The 20,338-nt window shown below is 37.7% G+C and overlaps 1 protein-coding gene across 5 annotated transcripts in view; it reads left to right on the forward strand.

Moving 5' to 3' along the window:
• Positions 1–20,338, forward strand: part of EPB41L4A (erythrocyte membrane protein band 4.1 like 4A) — a 278,688-nt gene that overhangs the window by 153,397 nt on the left and 104,953 nt on the right. For 4 of the 5 annotated variants that reach the window (XM_057492674.1, XM_036886897.2, XM_036886896.2 and 1 more), the window contains 4 exons: positions 5,939–6,017; positions 16,304–16,401; positions 17,508–17,628; positions 20,129–20,216. In XM_057492674.1, the coding sequence (XP_057348657.1) occupies positions 5,939–6,017; positions 16,304–16,401; positions 17,508–17,628; positions 20,129–20,216 (386 nt within the window). Of the gene's footprint in view, positions 1–1,783; positions 5,734–5,938; positions 6,018–16,303; positions 16,402–17,507; positions 17,629–20,128; positions 20,217–20,338 lie in introns of those variants that run through there. The other variant, XM_057492678.1, reaches the window with a different exon arrangement.

Genomic DNA, 20,338 nt, shown 5'->3' on the forward strand with positions numbered 1-20,338 from the left:
TGATAAAAACTCTTGAGTGGCTCATACTATTGACTTTGGCTTGAGGTATACCTGTGCTTGACTTTTGTCTGTGGTTTTTCTATTTGCTTTCTTTAAAATTTCAACTTAAAACAGAAAAGGCAGAAAGGTGCTGATTTGAAAATAGGTGGACATCTGACCTTTGAAAGAGTTTGAGTTTTCTGGGCTAAGGAGTGGTTTTGTCATGTCACACTATTCAGTGTGCTGAGTCAGTAATTAAGGAGTGCCCTCTGTCCTGAGAGATATGAATGACTTCAGAAAGGACCCATCTATTTTCAGGGGATAGCTTTTGATTTCACCAATACCAATCTTATTAGTTGATTGAGAGTATAATTAAGGTTATATTCCACAACCTTAATTCCCACAATACAAGGTTTTACTCATAAATACACATGCATGTGCACACACATACACAGTGGTCCTTAAGTGTGCAGGAGTAGTTATTTTTAAAAATTATCTTCTTAAAAATATGGTAAAATGTATCACATAAAAGGTACTATTATAGTCTTTTCTGAGTGTACAGTTCAGTGGAATTCAGTACACTCACATTGTTGTGCTACCATCACCACCGTCCACAGCTTTGTCTTTGTCCCCAGCTGAAACTTTGCACTCATTGAGCCATTTTGCCTGAATGTATAAATTATTGCTAGTAAGACCTAGTGGATTCTTCTGGCGTTTACTACCCCTGCTCTGACTGGCTCCATGTGTACCGGCTCATTGCCTGTGGTAACACTGAACTGAAGCGCATGGTGCTTCACAGACCACAAGGGCATGAACATAGCTGTGCCTCAGAAAGGAATTGGAAACCAGGACTGCAAAACCATCAGGCACTCAGCGAGTACTGTTTCTGTGAACATCTGCATTGTTTTTATTTCTCTCTGTGGACTGGCTGTTTCTCCATGTCTCTGGTAGAAACCTCTACAGTTTCCACATTATAGCTTCCAACCGCAAACAGAGGCTGACTTGTTGTCTATAAACTGCAATTCCAAATTCTAGGAGGGTGAGTCTTACTAGACAAATTTGAGTCAGTAGCTCACCTCAGTCCCCTCAACTGTGTCTGAGTTTTTTCAAGCTCAGTTCAAATGTAGCTGCTGGGGGGCCAGTCTTCTGGGTGGGATCACAGATAGGTTTCAGAGATGGGAGCTGGTGGTCTGATGAGATGGAACCCTCAAAATATGTAGCTTAGACATTATCAAGTTTTGCCTACTTAGCCTACATGGGAGTAAATTATATTCATAATAGGCTCACAACTTGGCATGAGTGAGAAGCTAGCTGCTAGCAGAGGGCTGACCAGAGCTCTGGTGTTCTGGCTTCCAGTACCATGTTTTCCCTGAGTGAGCAAGCTGCCTACTAAAGGCCAAGAGGGGTATGAGGTTATATGTTATTAGCTATGAATGCAAATAACTTCTGTGAAGTATCCTCATATAAAGGATTAAGAGTTCCAACCTTAAAAGTCTCATCCCTCAGGATCTAGAAATCTACTTTTCCCAAAGATTCAGGTATGGTAATAAATACAGTAAATATCTATTTTGTCCATTTCAACCAAATACTTAAAAAATACCAGTTTAAAAACTAGAAGGATTTCAGAAATGACTATTTTCTGAAAATGAACTTACAGGTTTTTTGTTAAAAACTTGAGATTTCTATCTCGGTGATGAAGAGAAATGGAACTTATTTTACTACTATTAAAGTATTCCTATGCACATTTTAAGTATCTATTTCTTTATGTGGTGTGAAGTACTCTATTTAAATATCTATAATCTATAATGCAGATGTTTCTCATCCTAAATAAATGTTGCCCTGTCAAAAATTTGATGTCCAGTAAGAATAAAACATTGATACTACAATTAAGGAAAGATTATGTAACTAAAGAATACATAATCTTTCTATTTCATCTTAAGAAATAGTTTGATAAAGGAAATGGTCTCAGATCTCCAGTAGATTAGTCAGAATGAATATCTGTAAAAATGATTGACTCTTCACTAGGATTCTCATAGGTAAGTCTTGATTTATTTATCTCCGAGCTAATGCAAAACTATCAGCATTAAAGGCACTGAGATTAGTCTTCATGAAAGGCAGATTAGAGGATTCCTGATTTCTGGCTTTTGTATATTTTGCTAAAGTGAAACAATGCTAACTTAGTTTACATAAGGATTTCTTAAAGGTAGACTCTGTGGAAAGGCATGGATTCAAGATAAAAATAATTTAGGAATTTGTCTCATTAGTGCCTGGCTTTTATAGTCAGTCTTAGCATAGGAAGCTAGACATATCCTTGTTCCAAATTGTCCATTTCCATAGCCTTAGATTGATCTATAATACAGTGTGATATATATATGAAAGTGTTTGCTTATCCTAAAGATATGACAGTTTTTTTCCCTGAGAGGTTGTATGTTCAGTGGCTAGAAAGCACTGAACTCTAGGTATTAGCAAACTTGGTTCTTATCCTTGTGATCTTAAGCAAGTTGCTTACCTCCTTGAAGCTTCACCTGCCTTCTGTTTTACCAGGTGGTTGTTGAGAATTGAATTTTTATGAAATATTTTTTGCACATTATCAAATGGTAATGATACCTTATATTTAGAACACAAACCATTTTATATACAAATGGGAAATAGCTGATTTCAGCCAAATGTCTTTAAGGGAAATTAGCCAAAACCGAATGTTTTTAATTGTGTATTTTTAAAATTTCTATTTAATTGCTCATTACTAAACCCATATGAGGTATCTGGGCTTGGGCAATAGGGTGTAATCTGTCACATTCCAGAGAATAAAGGCAACTCTGGAATGGAGACAAGGTCTTCTTCCCTTTGTGTACCGTCTCAGGAGCATCTGTGCTTCTCCCGCCCCCTAGATGCCAACCCCAGTGGCCTGCGGGCACAGGCGGACCCATCTGCTCACTAACACAGAGCTTGATTGACAGAGATGGTGCACTCTCTGGTTCTTCTAAATATTTAATAGTCTGTACCTCCCTGACATCTATCTTCAGGAGTAAAAGTGTATTTGTTCAGAAACCTAAACATGGCGATTAAGTAAACATAGAAGTTGAATACGTGGAACCAACTCTAATGATAAATGATAACAAAGTTTCTTTTAAAATGTAGTTTTTCGAAAAGCTCTAGCATATGGAGCGCCTTGTACAGAGAGGCACAGACGAGGGCAGAGGAGCAGGGCCCTGGTGTTGGGTGTCTCCGTTTGCTGAGAACAGGGCATTGAGTTCTGCAAACACAGTGTGTGTGTGTCATAATAATAATATATTAGTAACATAGTCTGTACATTAGAAATGCATATGGCTTTATTACCTGTTTTTCCACTTAATTTCCTTTCCCCAACTTTTAAATTTGTGACTTGATTTACTCAGTTAAAAGTGAAAATGAACTTAGGGTGACTTTATGTCAGTTACACAGTATCAGAAACTTGGGATCAGAATGTATAAGTGGAAGTATTTTTCCTGCAATGTATACTTCACATCTTCCCTTTGTGTGGGAGAGCTTTTGTTGAAGAAAACATTAGAAACTATGAGCACTAATAGATAAAGCTATTTAAAAACAGATTTAATATGAGATTGAGTTCCCACACTGCTTAGGATCATGCAGTTTTGGAAACAGCTCAGGTTAGATTCATACCCTTTGTGACAGAAATATTTCTAGTAATAGCATAATATTAGGTGGTTGGCACCCAAGGGCCTTGTGTTCTCTTGCACAATATGAGTGTCTAATTATATCGTATATTTGCCCGTGTAGGAATACTTCCAGACTTTGTTTCATATGTATATTTGATGTTTGTGCACATAGTTCTGTATGTGGCAAATGACTGAGATGGGAATATTTTCTTAAATATGTAAGAATACAGTCTTAGAAAAGTTTGAGACAAATATTGCCCCTAATCCTACCACATAACCTTGCTGATGATTTTTTGTTTCTTCAAAAGGTAAGACATATATAGTGAAGAAATTTATAACATTACTTTTGCTAAGACACAATTTAATTGATTTCACTGAAAAGAAAAGGTAAATATTTGAGGTGATAGATGTGTTAATTAATTCAATGGTGGGGGTGAGGGAAATCCTTTCACAATGTATACCTATGTCAAATCATCACATTGCACACTTTAAATAAATAACAATTTAATTTGTCAATTATACCTCAGTGAAACTGGAAAAAAATTTTTTTCCAGTCCCTCTTCCCAAAGTTTGTTACTGTTTGTAATTTCCTATGTATTTTTCATATGTAAAATTCCTAAAGAATTTTATCAGATAACTTTCTTTTTCACAAAAGGAATCAGTTAGAAATACAGATGGGTGCTCTTTCCCCGTCAGCACATAGAGTTGTCCCTCTGCCCATTTAAACAGTGGCACGGTGCCATGTACATGCCCTGTGGTTGATTTAAATGGCCCACCTTGCTCTTTGCAGCTATTTGTGTGTGTATGTGTGTGTGCTTCATGCAATAGTGATAGGTGGATAGTTTTTAAAACAATTAATTTTGTTTATCAGTAGTCTTCCTTCATCATGATAAAACACATGTATGTTGTAGAAAATGTGAAAAATGGAAAAATTATAAATAAATAAAAATTGTGTACAACCTCCCTAACCTGGCAGCACTCTAGTCTGTTTGGCCCTCTCTTTTTTGCTGTGTCTGTGAACCACAGACCCATGCATACACAGATGCTTGCAAAGTTGAAGTACTGTTACACAATTCTGAACCCTGTTTCTTTCATTTTGTATCATATTGTGTCTTTAGAAATTCCTGGTGAGTTTTGAAACAACTTTATTGTGATATCTTTGAGATATAAAAATTGTATATATTTAAGGTATATTAACTTGATGTTTTGATGTATGTATACATTGAGAAGATCACCACAATCAAGCTAAATAACTTCTCTACATAGTTATCTGTGTGTGAAGGGGTTGGTGGCCTGAGAAAATTTAAGATCTGTCCTCTTAGCAAATTTCAAGTATACAATACAGTATCATTAACTATCCATCACCATGGTGTACAGCAGATTCCCAGAACTCAGTCATCTTGCAGAACTGAAACTTTGCACCCTTTGACTGACATCTCACCACTTCCCCCTCTGCCAAACCCTGACAACCACCATCCTACTCTGGCACCTGTGCATGTGACTGTTTAGGTCTCACATATAAGTGAGATCAGGCAGTGTTTGTTTGTGTGTGTGTCTGGCTTATTTCACTCAGCATAGTGTTCTCCAGGTTTGTCCACATTGCCACAAATGGAAGAATTTCCTTATTTTTAGGGCTGAATAATTTTCCAGTGTGTATATGTGTATCACATTTTATTTATCCATTCGTTTATTGATGGACATTTAGGTTGCTTCCTTATCTTGGCTTCTGTGAATAATGCTGCAGTGAACACAGGAGTATCTTTTCGAGATCCTACTTTCATTTCCTTTGGATATATACCCAGTAGTGGGATTGTTGGATCATATGGCAGCTATATTTTTAATTTTTTCAGAAACTTCTGTACTGTTTTTCATGATGGCTGTACCAATTTACATTCCCATCAACAGTGTGTAAGAGTTTCCTTTTCTACACATCCTCACCAACACTTTCCTTGTTTTTGATAATAGCTACTCTTATAGGTATGAAGTAATATCTCACTGTGGTTTTGATTTGCATTTCCCTGATGACTAATGATGTTGAGGACCTTTTTGTGTATCTGCTGGCCATCTATATGTCTTCTTTGGAAAAACAGCCATTCAGGTCCTTTGCCCATTTTTTAACTGTATTATTATTAGTTTTTGTTATTGAGTTGTATGTGTTCCTCCTATATTTTGAATATTAACCACTTATGCAGTATATGGTTTGCAAATATTTTTGGTGAGTGTAACTTTTAAAAGTTGTATAGTATTGCATTACTACTTTGACTAATTTATAATGTGAAATTAATTTCTATTTCTTATTTTAGCTGGACCTCCATATACTTTGTATTTTGGTATTAAATTCTATGCTGAAGATCCATGTAAGCTTAAAGAAGAAATAACCAGGTATAGTATTGACTTTGCTTTTGAGTAGGACATGTATGGCATATACAAAAGGCTTTATTTAAAACAAACTGGGGTTAAACATTTGGTTTTGTGTCTACCTGCATTTGTAACATGTTGCAATGCATCTCTTGTGAGAGTTGAATTTAAACCAGCTTTGCATGAGACAGATCAGTGTGTGATGATAGATGTGTCTGAACAATGGCATGAACTGGGGTGACACGGTGATAGATTTTGCATCTGCTGTGATGAGATATGTCTGTATCATTATTGTGAAGGATGTATTCAGTCTTTGAGTCATATAAAAGTAGCCATTTGAGCTGCATAAAGGAAGGATATTCTGATGTTCAGTTTGCATATGTAAATATAAATTTGAAGAGCCAGTTATTCCTCCTTAATTGGTTGTACTTTATATATCAGCTGTCATGGTGTTTCATTTTATCTCTATAGGAAATGAAAATATAACCGCTTTCAGTACTAAGGGAGAGAGAATCAAAGTACAAACCAAGTGTTTTATAATGTATTACTTAACCTTTGTCATCAAATATTTTATTACAGTTAAGGCAAAATTTCCAACTGATCTTGATTACATTGTTAAAATAGTACCAACATTTCAAAGTGGTTTATGAAGAACAGACAATAGTGTTATGTTTTCATTTACTCCACTAGTGACCTGACTGCACATGGCAGCAAAAACAAAACATTTTCACTAACTTGTGTCTAAGTGGTCAGTTTTCCTAGTGAACTCCTACACTGGCTCGGCCAATGCCTTATTCAAAACATTAGAAATCATATCTTTGATAACTTTGGCAGTCTGTGATTTTATTTCTATCCCACCCTTTCATCTTTTTTCCTTACACTTTCTTTTGTCTTGATTCTGGACTGCACACAGAAGAGTGAGAAAGAGGGTGGGCTAATTGGACTTTTCCTATTCCACTCTGAAGTGCTATCATTAGATTTCATTTTCAGAACCAGGCTGATGTGTGCATTTGCATCTTTCATCACCATGCCGTTAGTGAGCACTTTGAAGAGCATAGCTGCCCACTGAGGCTTCTGCAAGCACACCTCTATGGGAGAAGGGCCATTGTGTTGGGGTGATGTGGAGGAGGGGGGGTCCTATTTACATTAGAATTTTATGAATAGTCTTTGCAGCCAAGAGGGATTTATGAGTCATGGGCTCATGGGGAAACTGAGTCCAGGTGGTATAAAAACACATTTATATCTTAACTCTTTACGGAATTGCAAGGGAGCAACATTTTATGAAAATGCAAGGAGGGTCCTTCATTTCAAGGTTGTCAGTAAACCTCTCTTGCCTCAATCTCCTCAACTGTAAAATGGGAGATGCATCTGTCACATAAGGTTATTGTAAGTGTGAAATGGAGTGATGTATGTAAAACTCTAACAGGAGGTGGTGTTTGGCCATAGCCAGTGCTTGATAAATGTTACACTTCTTATTTCATCCTCTCCCTGCTTTGGCAGTGCAGTGCAGCTACATCTGAAATGAGGGGTGGGGTCCAAAAACTACTTAATATAGTGTTAAGGGGAAGGAGTGCAGTGTTTTATAATGCATTGCTTCATGTCTGTTCCCCAAATACTAATGATGAACAGAAATTTCCCTTCAGAATACACTAATAGCTTATTAACAGAATACATGGATCTGTGTATAATGTACAGCCCCACAGTGTATTCAGTACAACCTGTTTTTCCTCAACTATTAGATCAAATCATATACTTAAGAGCAAAATGATGTAGTTAGTTGGCTTGTAGTTAGTGGCCATGATCTATAGTAACTTATGTTTTATTGCTTAAAACATACATTTAAATGTGGGTTAAATTTTCATTTAATATGTTATCACTCTACACTTAGTATATTCTGAAGATAAAGTCATTAATTTGCACAAATATGTTAACTTAAATGGGTTGGCATCATGGGCCTAAAACAGGAAGTCTATTTATATGAGGTAATTTTGGCAAAAGTAAGAACCAAATCCAAAAACAAATCACCCCTATATAGGCTATTAAAGGAAAAGTATACTTAGGCCAGCATTTTCAAGCTTCAGTGCTTTTTTATCTTGCTTCAGTGCTTTGGAAAATTGTTCCAGCCTACTCTGTATTGACTCTTAGATTGTTTATCATTTTTTATGTGAAAAACAGTGCTATATAGTAAACATGCTTATACCTTTCCTTACATGTACATAGTTTTTTTGATAACCATACTATTTCATACATACTGTACAGACCTCTTTCACCATCTATTTATTTTACTCCTGCATAGTATTCCATAATTTATTTAACAATGCCATTGTGGATGGCTCTCAAGCTTGTTTTCCTTTTTTAAATTATAGATAATGCCGCATTGAATCTTTTCAGTATACATATAATCATATTAGATGTAGTATTCTGGAAGGATGTTTTATTTAGGGGAAAATAAAAGCTAGAGGTGAATGGGATATACAGGAAAATAAGGCTCTAGACCATGAAAAATATGTTAAAAGAATCCTATCAACTTGGAGTACCTGCTATTGGCTTTAAAAGATAATCTGAAATAAGAAAAACTGGGGGACTCTTAGGTTCTTAGGTCATATATCCTAACCTCCACCCTTACAGAACATTCCTGACATGATAGCCAGCTTCTTTGTAAACATTTTTAAGATAGGAAACTTTACTGCCTTACAAAACAATAGGAAATTCAGTAAGAAATATGTCCCTGGAGCTTGTCTCATCAGCACTAGGTTTTCTTACTAAGTCTGTGCAGAATAATCTCTCTTCTCATTGTCATTTCTTCAAATAGTTCGTATCCGCATGATATCTGTTAAACTTATTTTCAATTCTGATTCAAAATATTTTGACAACCTTCCATATATTCTGTGTCATTCATAGGTCTGTATCCTCTACATAATTTGATAAGCACAACAGACATATTAGTTAAGAAGACAAGCTTTGGAGTCAGGCTGTGTGTAATCTTGAGATTGTGTAACCTTTTAAAGTCTAATTTTTCTCATCTGTAAAATGGAATTAAAGTATTTCTTCAAAAAGATGATGGGAGGAATATATTAGATAATACATGCAACATACCATAATGCAAAAATATAAGGGGTAGCTAGCATGGTAATAATAATTATTTCATGTTTCCAAATTATTGATTAAAAAATTAGGAAAAGACTAACTGGGAGCCTTGAGAGGTAGGTCTTCCAGGTTAAAGTCAATCCATTAATCAGAAGATTTGTAGTTGTTCATTTAACTATGACTCATCCAACTACTGTCTGTCAGCCTGCATTTCTTGAATTTGAATATAAAGACAGAATTCTCTCACTCACCTACCCTTCATTTGTAACTGTGGGGCACCATGCTCTGGGTACCAAGGAGATTCAGTAGTGACCAAAGAGAAAGAGGGTCTCAGTCTCTGGAGGGAGATGACAGAGACAATGTCCATTGCTTTGCTGACATCCCTATTTGTGATGCCACTGAAAATTTCCTAAACTTCTAAGGATCTAACAAGTACTTGTAAAAAAGAAAAAAATGTTAGTTCCAAATGACTTACTTGTAATGAATACTTTTTAGCTTCTAAAAACAGGTGTTTGTTTTATAATATTTTTAGTATTTCCTTGGGGATTGACATTGAGCTCATCAATTATTATTTTCTTGGTAATCCATATTTCTTGCTTTGGGAAGATGAGCTAGTTTTATCTTCTGTACTAGGTGAGTGACCTTCAGTTACATATTCACGTCTGGAGTCCCTGTCTCCTCTAAGTGGAGATAATGGTCCCCAGTACATCAGAGTTGAGGCAAAGGTCACAGCTGGTATGCATGCAGAGAAAATCTGTGATATTTAAAGACCTTAAGAATATAAGATGATATTACTGCTATTTTAATTAATCAGTTTTAAAATTCTGAGGCAAAAATGTTATTCCTGATCTTTGTCACTTTCTCTTGAGAATCAGTGGATGCTTCCTCTACTGTTTTTCTTCGTCTTAAGCCATGCATGTCATTTCCCTGCAGTGTTAAATATTACATTATTAAACATTTCCTTCTGTCCCTCACATTTAAGTTTTATCCAGAATGATTAGGCTTCCATCACATGCTATGTTCCCTCTCTGTGGGAGGCAGAAACAATCCTGCCTTCTGTGCAGGCGGGTATTCTCCTCTCAGACTCTTGCATCCTGTTCAGCTGGCACCAGAAATCAAACTTTGTCTTCTCCCCATATCGTTTCCTCACTGGGGTCCCAAGTCACACTGAAAGGTGTGCTTCATGTATCTTTGGTGTGACCATTCCTGGCTGTCTTTGGCCATGGATTCTCAGGGGAGCCTTTTGTATGGGCTCCTGAAAGAATGAGGTACCTCTATCCCTTTTTTAAGCAAATCTCCTTTCCCCCTTCTTTGTACTTCTGACTCCTGCTATATTGTTAATGGTCTTCAACCACTTGTACACCCTTGGTGTCAATTCAGCTCTTTTCAGTGAACATAAGGTAAATGGAAAACTGTGATACCATAATTTCAAGACTTCCCTTGTGCTGTACTTGTTGGAATGTTAGGATAATTGTGGATAGGGTGGAAAATGGAGAGCACTTTTCCCCAGGGCTCACCATTTAGCTTGGGGGACAGTGCATATATACCAGTATATTAATTTACATAAAAAGATAGCCAATAATTACCTTATGAAGCCTCTGCTTCAGGATGTATTCTGAAAAGCTTCCTTATTAAGTGGATTTTTTTTTTTTACCCACTTCCCCTTAAGTGGATCATTTTAAAAAATTAATTAATTAATTAATTTTGTTGTCATTAATCTACAATTACATGAAGAATATTATGTTTACTAGGGTCCCCCCTTTACCAAATCCCCCCCACAAACCCCATTACAGTACTGTCCATCAGCGTAGTAAGATGCTGTAGAATCACTACTTGTCTTCTCTGTGTTGCACAGCTCTCCCCATGCCCCCCTAACATTATACATGCTAATTGTAATGTCCCCTTTCTTTTTCCCCATCCTTATCCCTCCCTTCCCTCCCTTTCTCCCCAGTCCCTTTCCCTTTGGTACCTGTTAGTCCATTCTTAGGTTCTATGATTCTGCTGCTGTTTTGTTCCTTCAGTCTTTCTTTGTTCCTATAGTCTTTGGGTTTGAGGTGAGTCTCTTGTAAGCAGCATAGAGATGGGTCTTGCTTTTTTATCCATTCTATTATTCTGTGTCTTTTGGTTGGTGCATTCAGTCCATTTACATTTAGGGTGATTATTGAAAGATATGTACTTATTGCCATTATAGGCTTTAGACTTGTGGTTGCCAGAGGTTCAAGGTTAGCTTCTTTAGTATCTTACTGTCTAACTTAACTCACTTATTGAGCTGTTTTAAACACTGTCTGGTGATTCTTTATTTCTCTCCCTTCTTATTCCTCCTCCTCCATTCTTTATATATTGGTTGTTTTATTCTGTGCTCTTTTGTGTTTCCTTTAACTGCTTTTGTGGGTAGTTGATTTTATTTTTTGCCTTTAGTTAGTATTTGGTTGGTCTGCTTTCTTTGCTGTGATTTTATTTTCTCTGGTGACATCTATTTAGTCTTAGAAGTGCTCTCATCTAGAGCAGTCCTCTAAAATACCCTGTAGAGGTGGTTTGTGGGAGGCAAATTCCCTCAACTTTTGCTTGTCTGGGAATTAATACCTCCTTCATATTTAAATGATAATCGTGCTGGATACAGTATCCTTGGTTCAAGGCCCTTCTGTTTCATTGCATTAAATATATCATGCCATTCTCTTCTGGCCTGTAAGGTTTCTGTTGAGAAGTCTGATGATAGCCTGATGGGTTTTCCTTTGTAGGTAACCTTTTTCCTCTCTCTAGCTGCCTTTAAAACTCTGTCTTTGTCCTTGATCTTTGCCATTTTAATTATTATCTGTCTTGGTGTTGTCCTCCTTGGGTCCTTTCTGTTGGGAGTTCTGTACACTTCCGTGGTCTGATCGATTATTTCCTCCCCCAGTTTGGGGAAGTTTTCAGCAATTATTTCTTCAAATATTCTTTCTATTCCTTTTTCTCTCTTCTTCTTCTTCTGGTACCCCTATAATGCAGATATTGTTCCTTTTGGATTGGTCACACAGTTCTCTTAATATTGTTTCATTCCTGGAGATCCTTTTATCTCTCTCTGTATCAGCTTCTATGCGTTCCTGTTCTCTGGTTTCTATTCCATCAATGGCCTCTTGCATCTTATCCATTCTGTTTATAAATCCTTCCAGAGATTGTTTCATTTCTGTAATCTCCCTCCGGACGTCTGTAATCTCCCTCCGGACTTCATCCCTTAGCTCTTGCATATTTCTCTGCAGCTCCATCAGCATGGTTATGAGCTTTATTTTTAATTCTTTTTCAGGAAGACTGGTTAGGTCTATCTCCTTCTCAGGGTTTGCCTCTGTGATCTTAGTCTGTATCAATTTCTTCTGCCTTTTCATGATGATAGATATATTTGTGGGGAGCTGGCGTGAGTGTGTTGGGTAAGAGAAAGTCCCTTCTTGCCAGTTTGTGGCCTTCCTCTCCTGGGAGAACAGCGGCCTCTAGTGGCTTGTGCTGGGCAGCTGCGTGCAGATGGGGCTTCTGATTCTTGCCCGGCCACTCTGGAGTTTATCTCCGCTGTTGCTGTGGGCGTGGCCTGCCTCAGGCTGCTGCTCCAATATGGCAGAGCCGCATCGGAGGGGGAACAGGTGGGAGGCTGTTTATCTCCATGAGGGACCTCCGAGCTGTGCTGCAGGGGTTTGGGTGCCCAGAGTTCCCCAGAATTCGCAGCTGCTGGGCTAAGTGTCCCAGGGCGCTTCCGTCCAGCTGTGGGGTCACTGTCCCTTTAAGACTTTCAAAAAGCACTCGCTTTTCTTTGTCCCGGGTGCGCCGGCTGCGCAGACCCGCTTACAGGTCTTACTGTCCTTTTTCCCTAGTTTCCAGCACCCCACACATGCACTGTGTGTCTGCGCACCAGTGTGGATGGCTAGGGCTGGGTGTTCAGCAGTGCTGGGCTCCCTCTCCCTCCCTGCTCTGACTCCTCTCCTCCTGCTGGGAGCTGGGGTGAGGGGCGCTCGGGTCCCGTCGGGCCGTGGCTTTTATCTTACCCCCTTCACAAGGCGCTGGGTTCTCGTGGGTGTGGATGTAGTCTGGCTGTTGTCCTGTGTCTTCTGGTCTCTCTTTTAGGATTAGTTGTATTTGTTGTATTTTCAAAAATATATATGGTTTTGGGAGGAGATTTCCACTGCTCTACTCACGCCACCATCTTGGTTCTCAAATGGATCATTTTTTAATCAGCATCTTTGTTCTGCAGTAGGGATACAATATAACTAGGGTCACAACATAATTTATTGCCCAAATCCTGACACTTTGGAGAATGCTGAGGAGAGTTGTTAATAATTGGGCATGCACAACAGGTATAAAATAGAACTGTCTTAGGCAAACTAGAATGTAGTCATCCCAATTATAACCAGAGATAAATGAGGACTCAGTCATCCATTAATAATCCTAATCAGAATGACATAGAAGGAAGGACCCAGCAATCCTAAGTCTGTATTGTAAATAAAATACTAAATTGTCCTGGAAGTCTCATAAAATGGACAAAATAAGCTATATTCAGGGAATTAAAAATACATCCAGAGATACAGTGTGTTTGTTTAGCATATAAAATATGATTTTATTGTATCATAATTTTCTCTTTTATAAAATTAATATGATACTATAGTAAAGATTAATTAAACTCTTAATTAAAAATAGTTGTCGTCTTTCATTTTAGTAGTTTTTTTATGCAATGACTTAAAGATCTCTGCTGTCTTTAAAAGGCAAGCTCTCTGGGGAGATTTGAACACATGTCCTTCTTTTCTTCATAAATTTCTGAGACAGCAAAGAATGTTCAGTTTTTCCATTTTTATCCATCTGTCTACCTATTCATTAACAGTCCATCCATTAAGTCAACAACTCTTTACTGAGCAGTTGCTGTGTGCTGAGCCTGGTGCGGTGAGAATACAGTCACCATGGGATGCGGTTCCTGTTCCTTTGTATCTGTTTGTCTCTGCTTCAGCTGTCTTGCTTTTTCATCTCCTTCTGTTTTTTTCCCCCTATATCTTTGAAGCAAACTCTGGGATTAGGTCCCTCAGTTTCTGTATTTGGCAAAGGATTTGACTATTCAGTCAGATGTTATAAAAGTCTTAATAGAGTAAGACACATATGTGACCCATTTCCAAAAAAAATACACTTCAGGAAGAGAAATCCTAAGTTAACAACAGAGAAAGAAGAGTGTCACTGAACACAAGTTTCCACCGAGCATGAGCATTAACAGAATGTAAAGTAGTTAAGTAGGGCTGGAAAAGCGAATGCAAGTGACAGAGTGGAAGTAGACATTGGTGAATGACAAGAAATCTGGCTCCAGAAATAAGCAAAAGTCTTATAAGCTCTCATCATTAAACTTTATTCTGAAGGCAAAGTCTTTTTTTTAATATTAAAGTTATAAACATTTATTTGAAAATTATTAAAAGATATTGCTTTATTACCTTAACAGGTTGATATTTTAGATTTATTTATATTTAGGGGGTTTTTTTGCTATCATTAATGTACAATTACATAAACAACATTATGGTTACTAGACTCCCCCATTATGAAGTCCCCACCACATACCCCATTACAGTCACTGTCCATCAGCGTAGTAAGATGCCATAGAGTCACTACTCGTCCTCTCTCTGTTTTACTGGAAGGCAAAGTCTTTTTAAGGTTTGTTTTAATCAGGGTAGTGATGTGGTCCTATTTACCTCCTACAAATCCTATTTACCTCTTGAGAAGGTTGTTTGGAAGGGAGATAAATATGAATGATGGCAGAGCAGTGACGGTTTTAGAAATCCAATGATAGCGACCTGGACTAGGAGCTGGAGAGAAGTGTATGGATTCCAAGAAACAGCAGGTTTAGTGACTGAATGTGGGTCCTTGGGGTTACACGTTGTTTCTAGGTTTCTCTTACTTGGAAGATTGGACACCTTGGCATCATTTACTAAAATGGTAAGTGGAAAAACACAGGGTGTTAGCAGATTTTTTGCTTAAGCCTGTGGGTGCAATCAAAGTTGGTATCAGTCTTATAGAAACAATCAGAGTAGCAATCTAATGTTCATATTTCCTCTCTAAAGGCTTTGGTTGTGAGCATTTGGAGAAGAGAAGCTTATCACAGTTGATTTAAATAATTAATTTCCTTTGCTTTTTCTTTGGGGGGGGGGCCTTCCCAGTGACATCAGGAGTCACTTTGCAAAGAAAGAGAAATCACAATCACAAAGGACAACCTGAAGTATGTGTGTGTTTGTGTGAGTGAGAGAGAAAGAAAAAGAAAAAGAGAGAGTATGTGTGTAAGTGGTGATGGCCAAATATGGTGTCAGTGGTTCATTGACTGGTTCATAAACCTTTGGCTTCTCTCACCCCGCTAGCAGAGAGACTGAACAGCGGGGAAAAGCCAAAGTTGCATAGCATCCAGATTAAGAGAATTCTAGGGTCTGATTGCCTGGGTTCCTGTTCTGGCTGTGCTACCTAACTAGTTGTGAGATCTTGAACAAGTTAGTTCATCTCTTTGTGTCTGTTAGTTTCTTTATCTGTACAATGGAGATAATAATAGTACTGACATCATTTTAAAGTCTTACATAAGTTACTGTATGTAAAATACTTATAATGAGTTACTATATTTACCATGTTTACAGCGATGTGTGGTACTCCTATTGTAAAAGGTTTTCTTTAGGCGTATGGAATGAGCAAAGCCATGTAGGTAATGTCAGGGTCTTAATCTGTGAGAGGATTGATGGAACTACACTGTAATGACCTTTTTGTCCTGTTTCTAAGATTTTAGACGCTTTAGATAACACATGTCACATGGGTTGGGTCCCTACAGTTTGTTTCTGTCAGGATGAGCAGTCATAGTGATAACAGCAGAGTCAGTCATGAGACTGGTAAGAAGAGCTCACGTATAACCTCCCCCCAGCAGCCTTACGAGGTGAGGAAACTTTACCGCCCAGCTCTGCAGGCGAGGAGACAGGCTGTTGGAGAGGTCTGGCAGCTGCCCAAGGCCACCGAGCTGGGGAGCCTTCCAGCCCGTCTAGCTGGAGAGCCTGCGCTTTTCAGCCGCTTCCCTCTACCGCTTCTGTACAGTGTGCTTAAATAGTCTTTGTTCACTCCGCAGCCCCTCACAAAACAGCCAAACCTGGCTTTATTTTCATTAATGGTGATTACTTGTTACCTTGATTATAAGGGTTTGAAACTTCAGGTCTGGGTAGTGGAAGATATCATTAAACATTTTTTTTCCTTTTCTCTTTTAGGTATCAGTTTTTCTTGCAGGTGAAGCAAGATGTCCTTCAGGGCCGGCTGCCTTGCCCTGTCAACACTGCTGCTCAGCTGGGAGCCTATGCCATCCAGTGTAGGTTTTCCTTAAGCAAGTTTGCTTCAGATGTCTTGAGAAAACATTTGAATTTTTCTTTTTTAGGAAGTGTATAAACTAAAATTCTGGTAATCAAATAACATTTTGCTAAAAAATAAAATTCCACGTAGTCAGAATTCAAGTTTTAATCAGTGTCCCTTCAGAAGAAGTAAAAATGAAGCCAGTTACATATCCCTTGTAACAAGTCACCTGGAGTTTAGTTACAGGAATAGCATGATGTTCAGTTACGTGGAGGGTCTGAAAATCTGTTCTGTTCTGCATCCCACCTGAGTTCATTGATCCCCTGAAGCTGTTATGTTTCAGAGATCGCATGCTCCCAGGCAGCTGTCATGAAAGCTCCGTGTGGTCAGGTGCCAACACCAGTTCTGAGTGTGGCTTATGTTTGGTCACACATTGTGCTTCTGTTCGTGGCATCATCATGGTGGCTTGGTGTGGGAGCAATGAGATAGCACATCCCTTGTCTCTGTGGTACTTGCAGACTGGAAATAGTCTAGAAAAAACATACTAGGAAAATGTCACATAGATGAACTGGGTTAGGCTTGGAAGATGGATTAGCATAGGGAGGAGAATTTTTACAAGCATTATATAGTGAGCTTTCAGGTTTCATTTTGCTTGTTTGTGTAAACTGTAATGGGGTTATGTGCAGCACTGTATTATAGTTCCATGACCATTATTTGGGGCATATGTGTTTTGAATCAATGTTCTATCTCTTAGTGTCATTGTCTGAGAGGATGTATTGGGGTAATGTGTATTTCTCACCTATAGCATTTCCAATATATGTACTCTGAATTCTGTTTACAACATTTTATTTCATATAAACCAATAAGAAAGATTCGCATGGAAATGCTAATTACAGTTTTCCAGAAAGTAAAAATAAGGAACTTATGTTTTTAAGACAAGATTTTTATACCATCCATATATGCTCAGCAAAGTTGTTTTTTACTAAAATTAGTTTATTTTATATGAATTTAAGGCATTTGAAGAAAATATTCATGACGGGAATAATTTTATTTCCTGTGTTTTTAGTAATATTTTTAAGCAATGTTTTCCTAAAATGGAAAAAAATTAGTTTCTTTCTCTTTTAGCTGAACTTGGAGATTACGACCCTTATAAGCATACTGCGGGATATGTGTCAGAGTACCGGTTTGTTCCTGATCAGAAGGAGGAACTCGAGGAAGCCATAGAAAGGATTCATAAAACTTTGATGTGAGAATCACATTTTATTAACTATAATCAATGTGCTGTACATCAGATCCCCAGAACTTCATCTTACAAGTAGAAGCTTATGTCTTGACCAGCATCTCCCCACTTGCCCCAACCCCAGCCCCTGGTAACTACCATTCTAGTCTCTGTTTCTTCGAGTTGGCTTTTTTAGGTTCCACATATAATTTAACACCATTCAGTGTTTGTCTTTCTCAGACTTACCCACTCAGCATAGTGCCCTCAAGGTCTGTTCATGTACTTTAATGTTGGTAAGAGTAGATCTTAAATGTTCTTACCACAAATAAGAAATGGTGGCTATGTGACAAGATGGAGATGTTAGCTAAAGCTATGGCAGTAATCATTTGCAATATGTGTGTCAAATCAACACATTTTACACCTTAGATTCACAGTGTTATATGCCGATGGTATCTCAAAAGCTGGAAGAAAGAATCATGTCTTATGTTGCATCATCTGTCAACCATCATCTTATGCTAATGGCAGACTTAAGAAAAGTTTTTAGAATAATAAATCCTTCATGTGTGCCTTGAACATTCTAGCATTCTTTTCTTTTTAAAGTTTTTTCCTGCTTGTAACACTAAAATGCTCATAGAAAACCCAAACAATTTAAAAAGCCAAAGGAGAGGGTAAATCTCTGTACTTAAATTCAACATATTTTTGGTTAATCGCCCTGCAGACCACTCTCTCTACATAATTTCCCATAGAGAAAATTTACTTTGTATACGTTTATGTGTGCATGATTTTACATAAATGGTATCATTCTGTATACACTGCATAATCTTTTTTTTCAGTCACTAGTACCTTGTGAAATTATTATTTTTAACTATAAATATATTTTGTAACCACAAAAGCCTTAATATATTCTGGATTTTCTTCATCTTAGGTATGTAAATATTTCAGTTTTAAGCAAAATCCTATTCAGCTATAGCAAGGAATCTGGAAGTCATGATGACACTGGTGTGGAGCCTCAGAGGGTATTGTGTTAACACCACATGCACTTCTGAGAATATACTTGCTTCTCTAGTAGGATTTTCAATTTAATGGCCTGCAGCATTGAAACTATAATTTAATTATAGTTATTTTGGTTAAATCCTTTATACCAATTAACTTTGCTTTATTGCCTCTTATGTAACATTCCCTCTTGAATTTGCTTGGTTTCAGATCTATTACAGTTAAGAAAAAAAATGTAGAATAATCTGGTCAACAAAAAATGTTTGCCTGAAGGATCTGTTTCAGTGAGTAGTAGCAGAAGTCAATTGCTGCACTGCAATCAGAGAGATCAAGCTCTCCGTGATATATTAGCATGTGCCACGATGCCCTCCAGCCTGATTGCAGAGTCCTCACTCTAAGGTTTCGCTGAAGTGAATGTTCCAAAAGTGCCTGTTATAATATTATGAAGGGCATGTTGATATAACATAATGAATGTTATAACATTATGAACATTATAATATTATGAACATATATGTGTGTGTATATATATATATATATATATAACATTAGTACTCTCAGGAACTAGGAGTTTCAAAGTATAATTATATTTTGAAATTATCAAGGAGCTCTGGGTGAAGGACCTTAATATGTTTTGTGCCATGGTGTTGACAGTGTTACTATTATTTCTAAGGAAATCAAGTTTGGTTAAGATTTGGTAGCTTCCCTGTGTCTAATCTGTGATGAGCATTCTTCATAGATTTCAAAAGTATGGTATATCACTGGGTTTTCCAGGGCGCCATAGCTGAAATATGGGAATGCATCAAAGAGGGATTTTATAATTTGTAAAAATCCATAGCTCCTTTTGTTAACATTAAAAATCTCTTTTCTCTCTTACACACCTACACACACACACACACTTCTAGTTATCTATGGAGATTCCTGGCAGATGCTCACCCTTGTTAGGAATGAATGCTGTTTCCTGTATATTATCACCAGTGATGATTTTGGGAAGATATCTGTACTTTGTATTAAGAAAATGACAAGTATTTTTACAATTTTTAAATACTAATGAATGCATTTGCAATCTACACGTGTGCTCAGAAGCTGATTAGGACCCCCATTGGGTGGTGGAGAGCCCCTCTTCTTCTCCCTCCACTTCCCTGCTCTTATTGCTTTCTTCCTGATACAGAGCTGCTGGTGCATGGAGACATTTTGCTCATTGTAAAGGGTATGCTTTTTAGTTTGAGTGTTTATATTCTCAATAATCTCTTTGGGGTTTCTGAAACTGAGAATTTTAAATATATGCTGGGACATTGGGGTTGGCTATCATGAGCAACAATAGCTTTGGTAAGTGAAATTGACCTAATGCAAGTGTCATCATAGGGTATGAAATTTTGTCACCAGCAAGGTAAGGGCCTTCTTGAGACAAAGACTTATGCTTGTATTAGCACAGAGGATTACTGACTTTTCCAGGGGGCATGCGGGAGATGGTTTACAGTCCCTGTAAGTACAGTGGCTATCCTTAAAGTGAGGCTTTGTTTTTATGCTGGTGTAGGGGTCAGGCTCCTTCTGAAGCGGAGCTAAATTACCTGAGGACTGCCAAACCCCTGGAGATGTATGGTGTTGACCTCCATCCCGTCTATGTGAGTAACATTTAATTAACACAAAATATTTTAAGCTGATGACATTTTTCTTTAAAAGTCACTAAAACTTCCAACGGAAAGCTGTTGTCCTGTTGTTCAGCGAGCAGATGATACTTTTTCAT

This window comes from Manis pentadactyla, chromosome 2, assembly GCF_030020395.1.
Source record: "Manis pentadactyla isolate mManPen7 chromosome 2, mManPen7.hap1, whole genome shotgun sequence".
Taxonomy (NCBI): Eukaryota; Metazoa; Chordata; class Mammalia; order Pholidota; family Manidae; genus Manis; species Manis pentadactyla.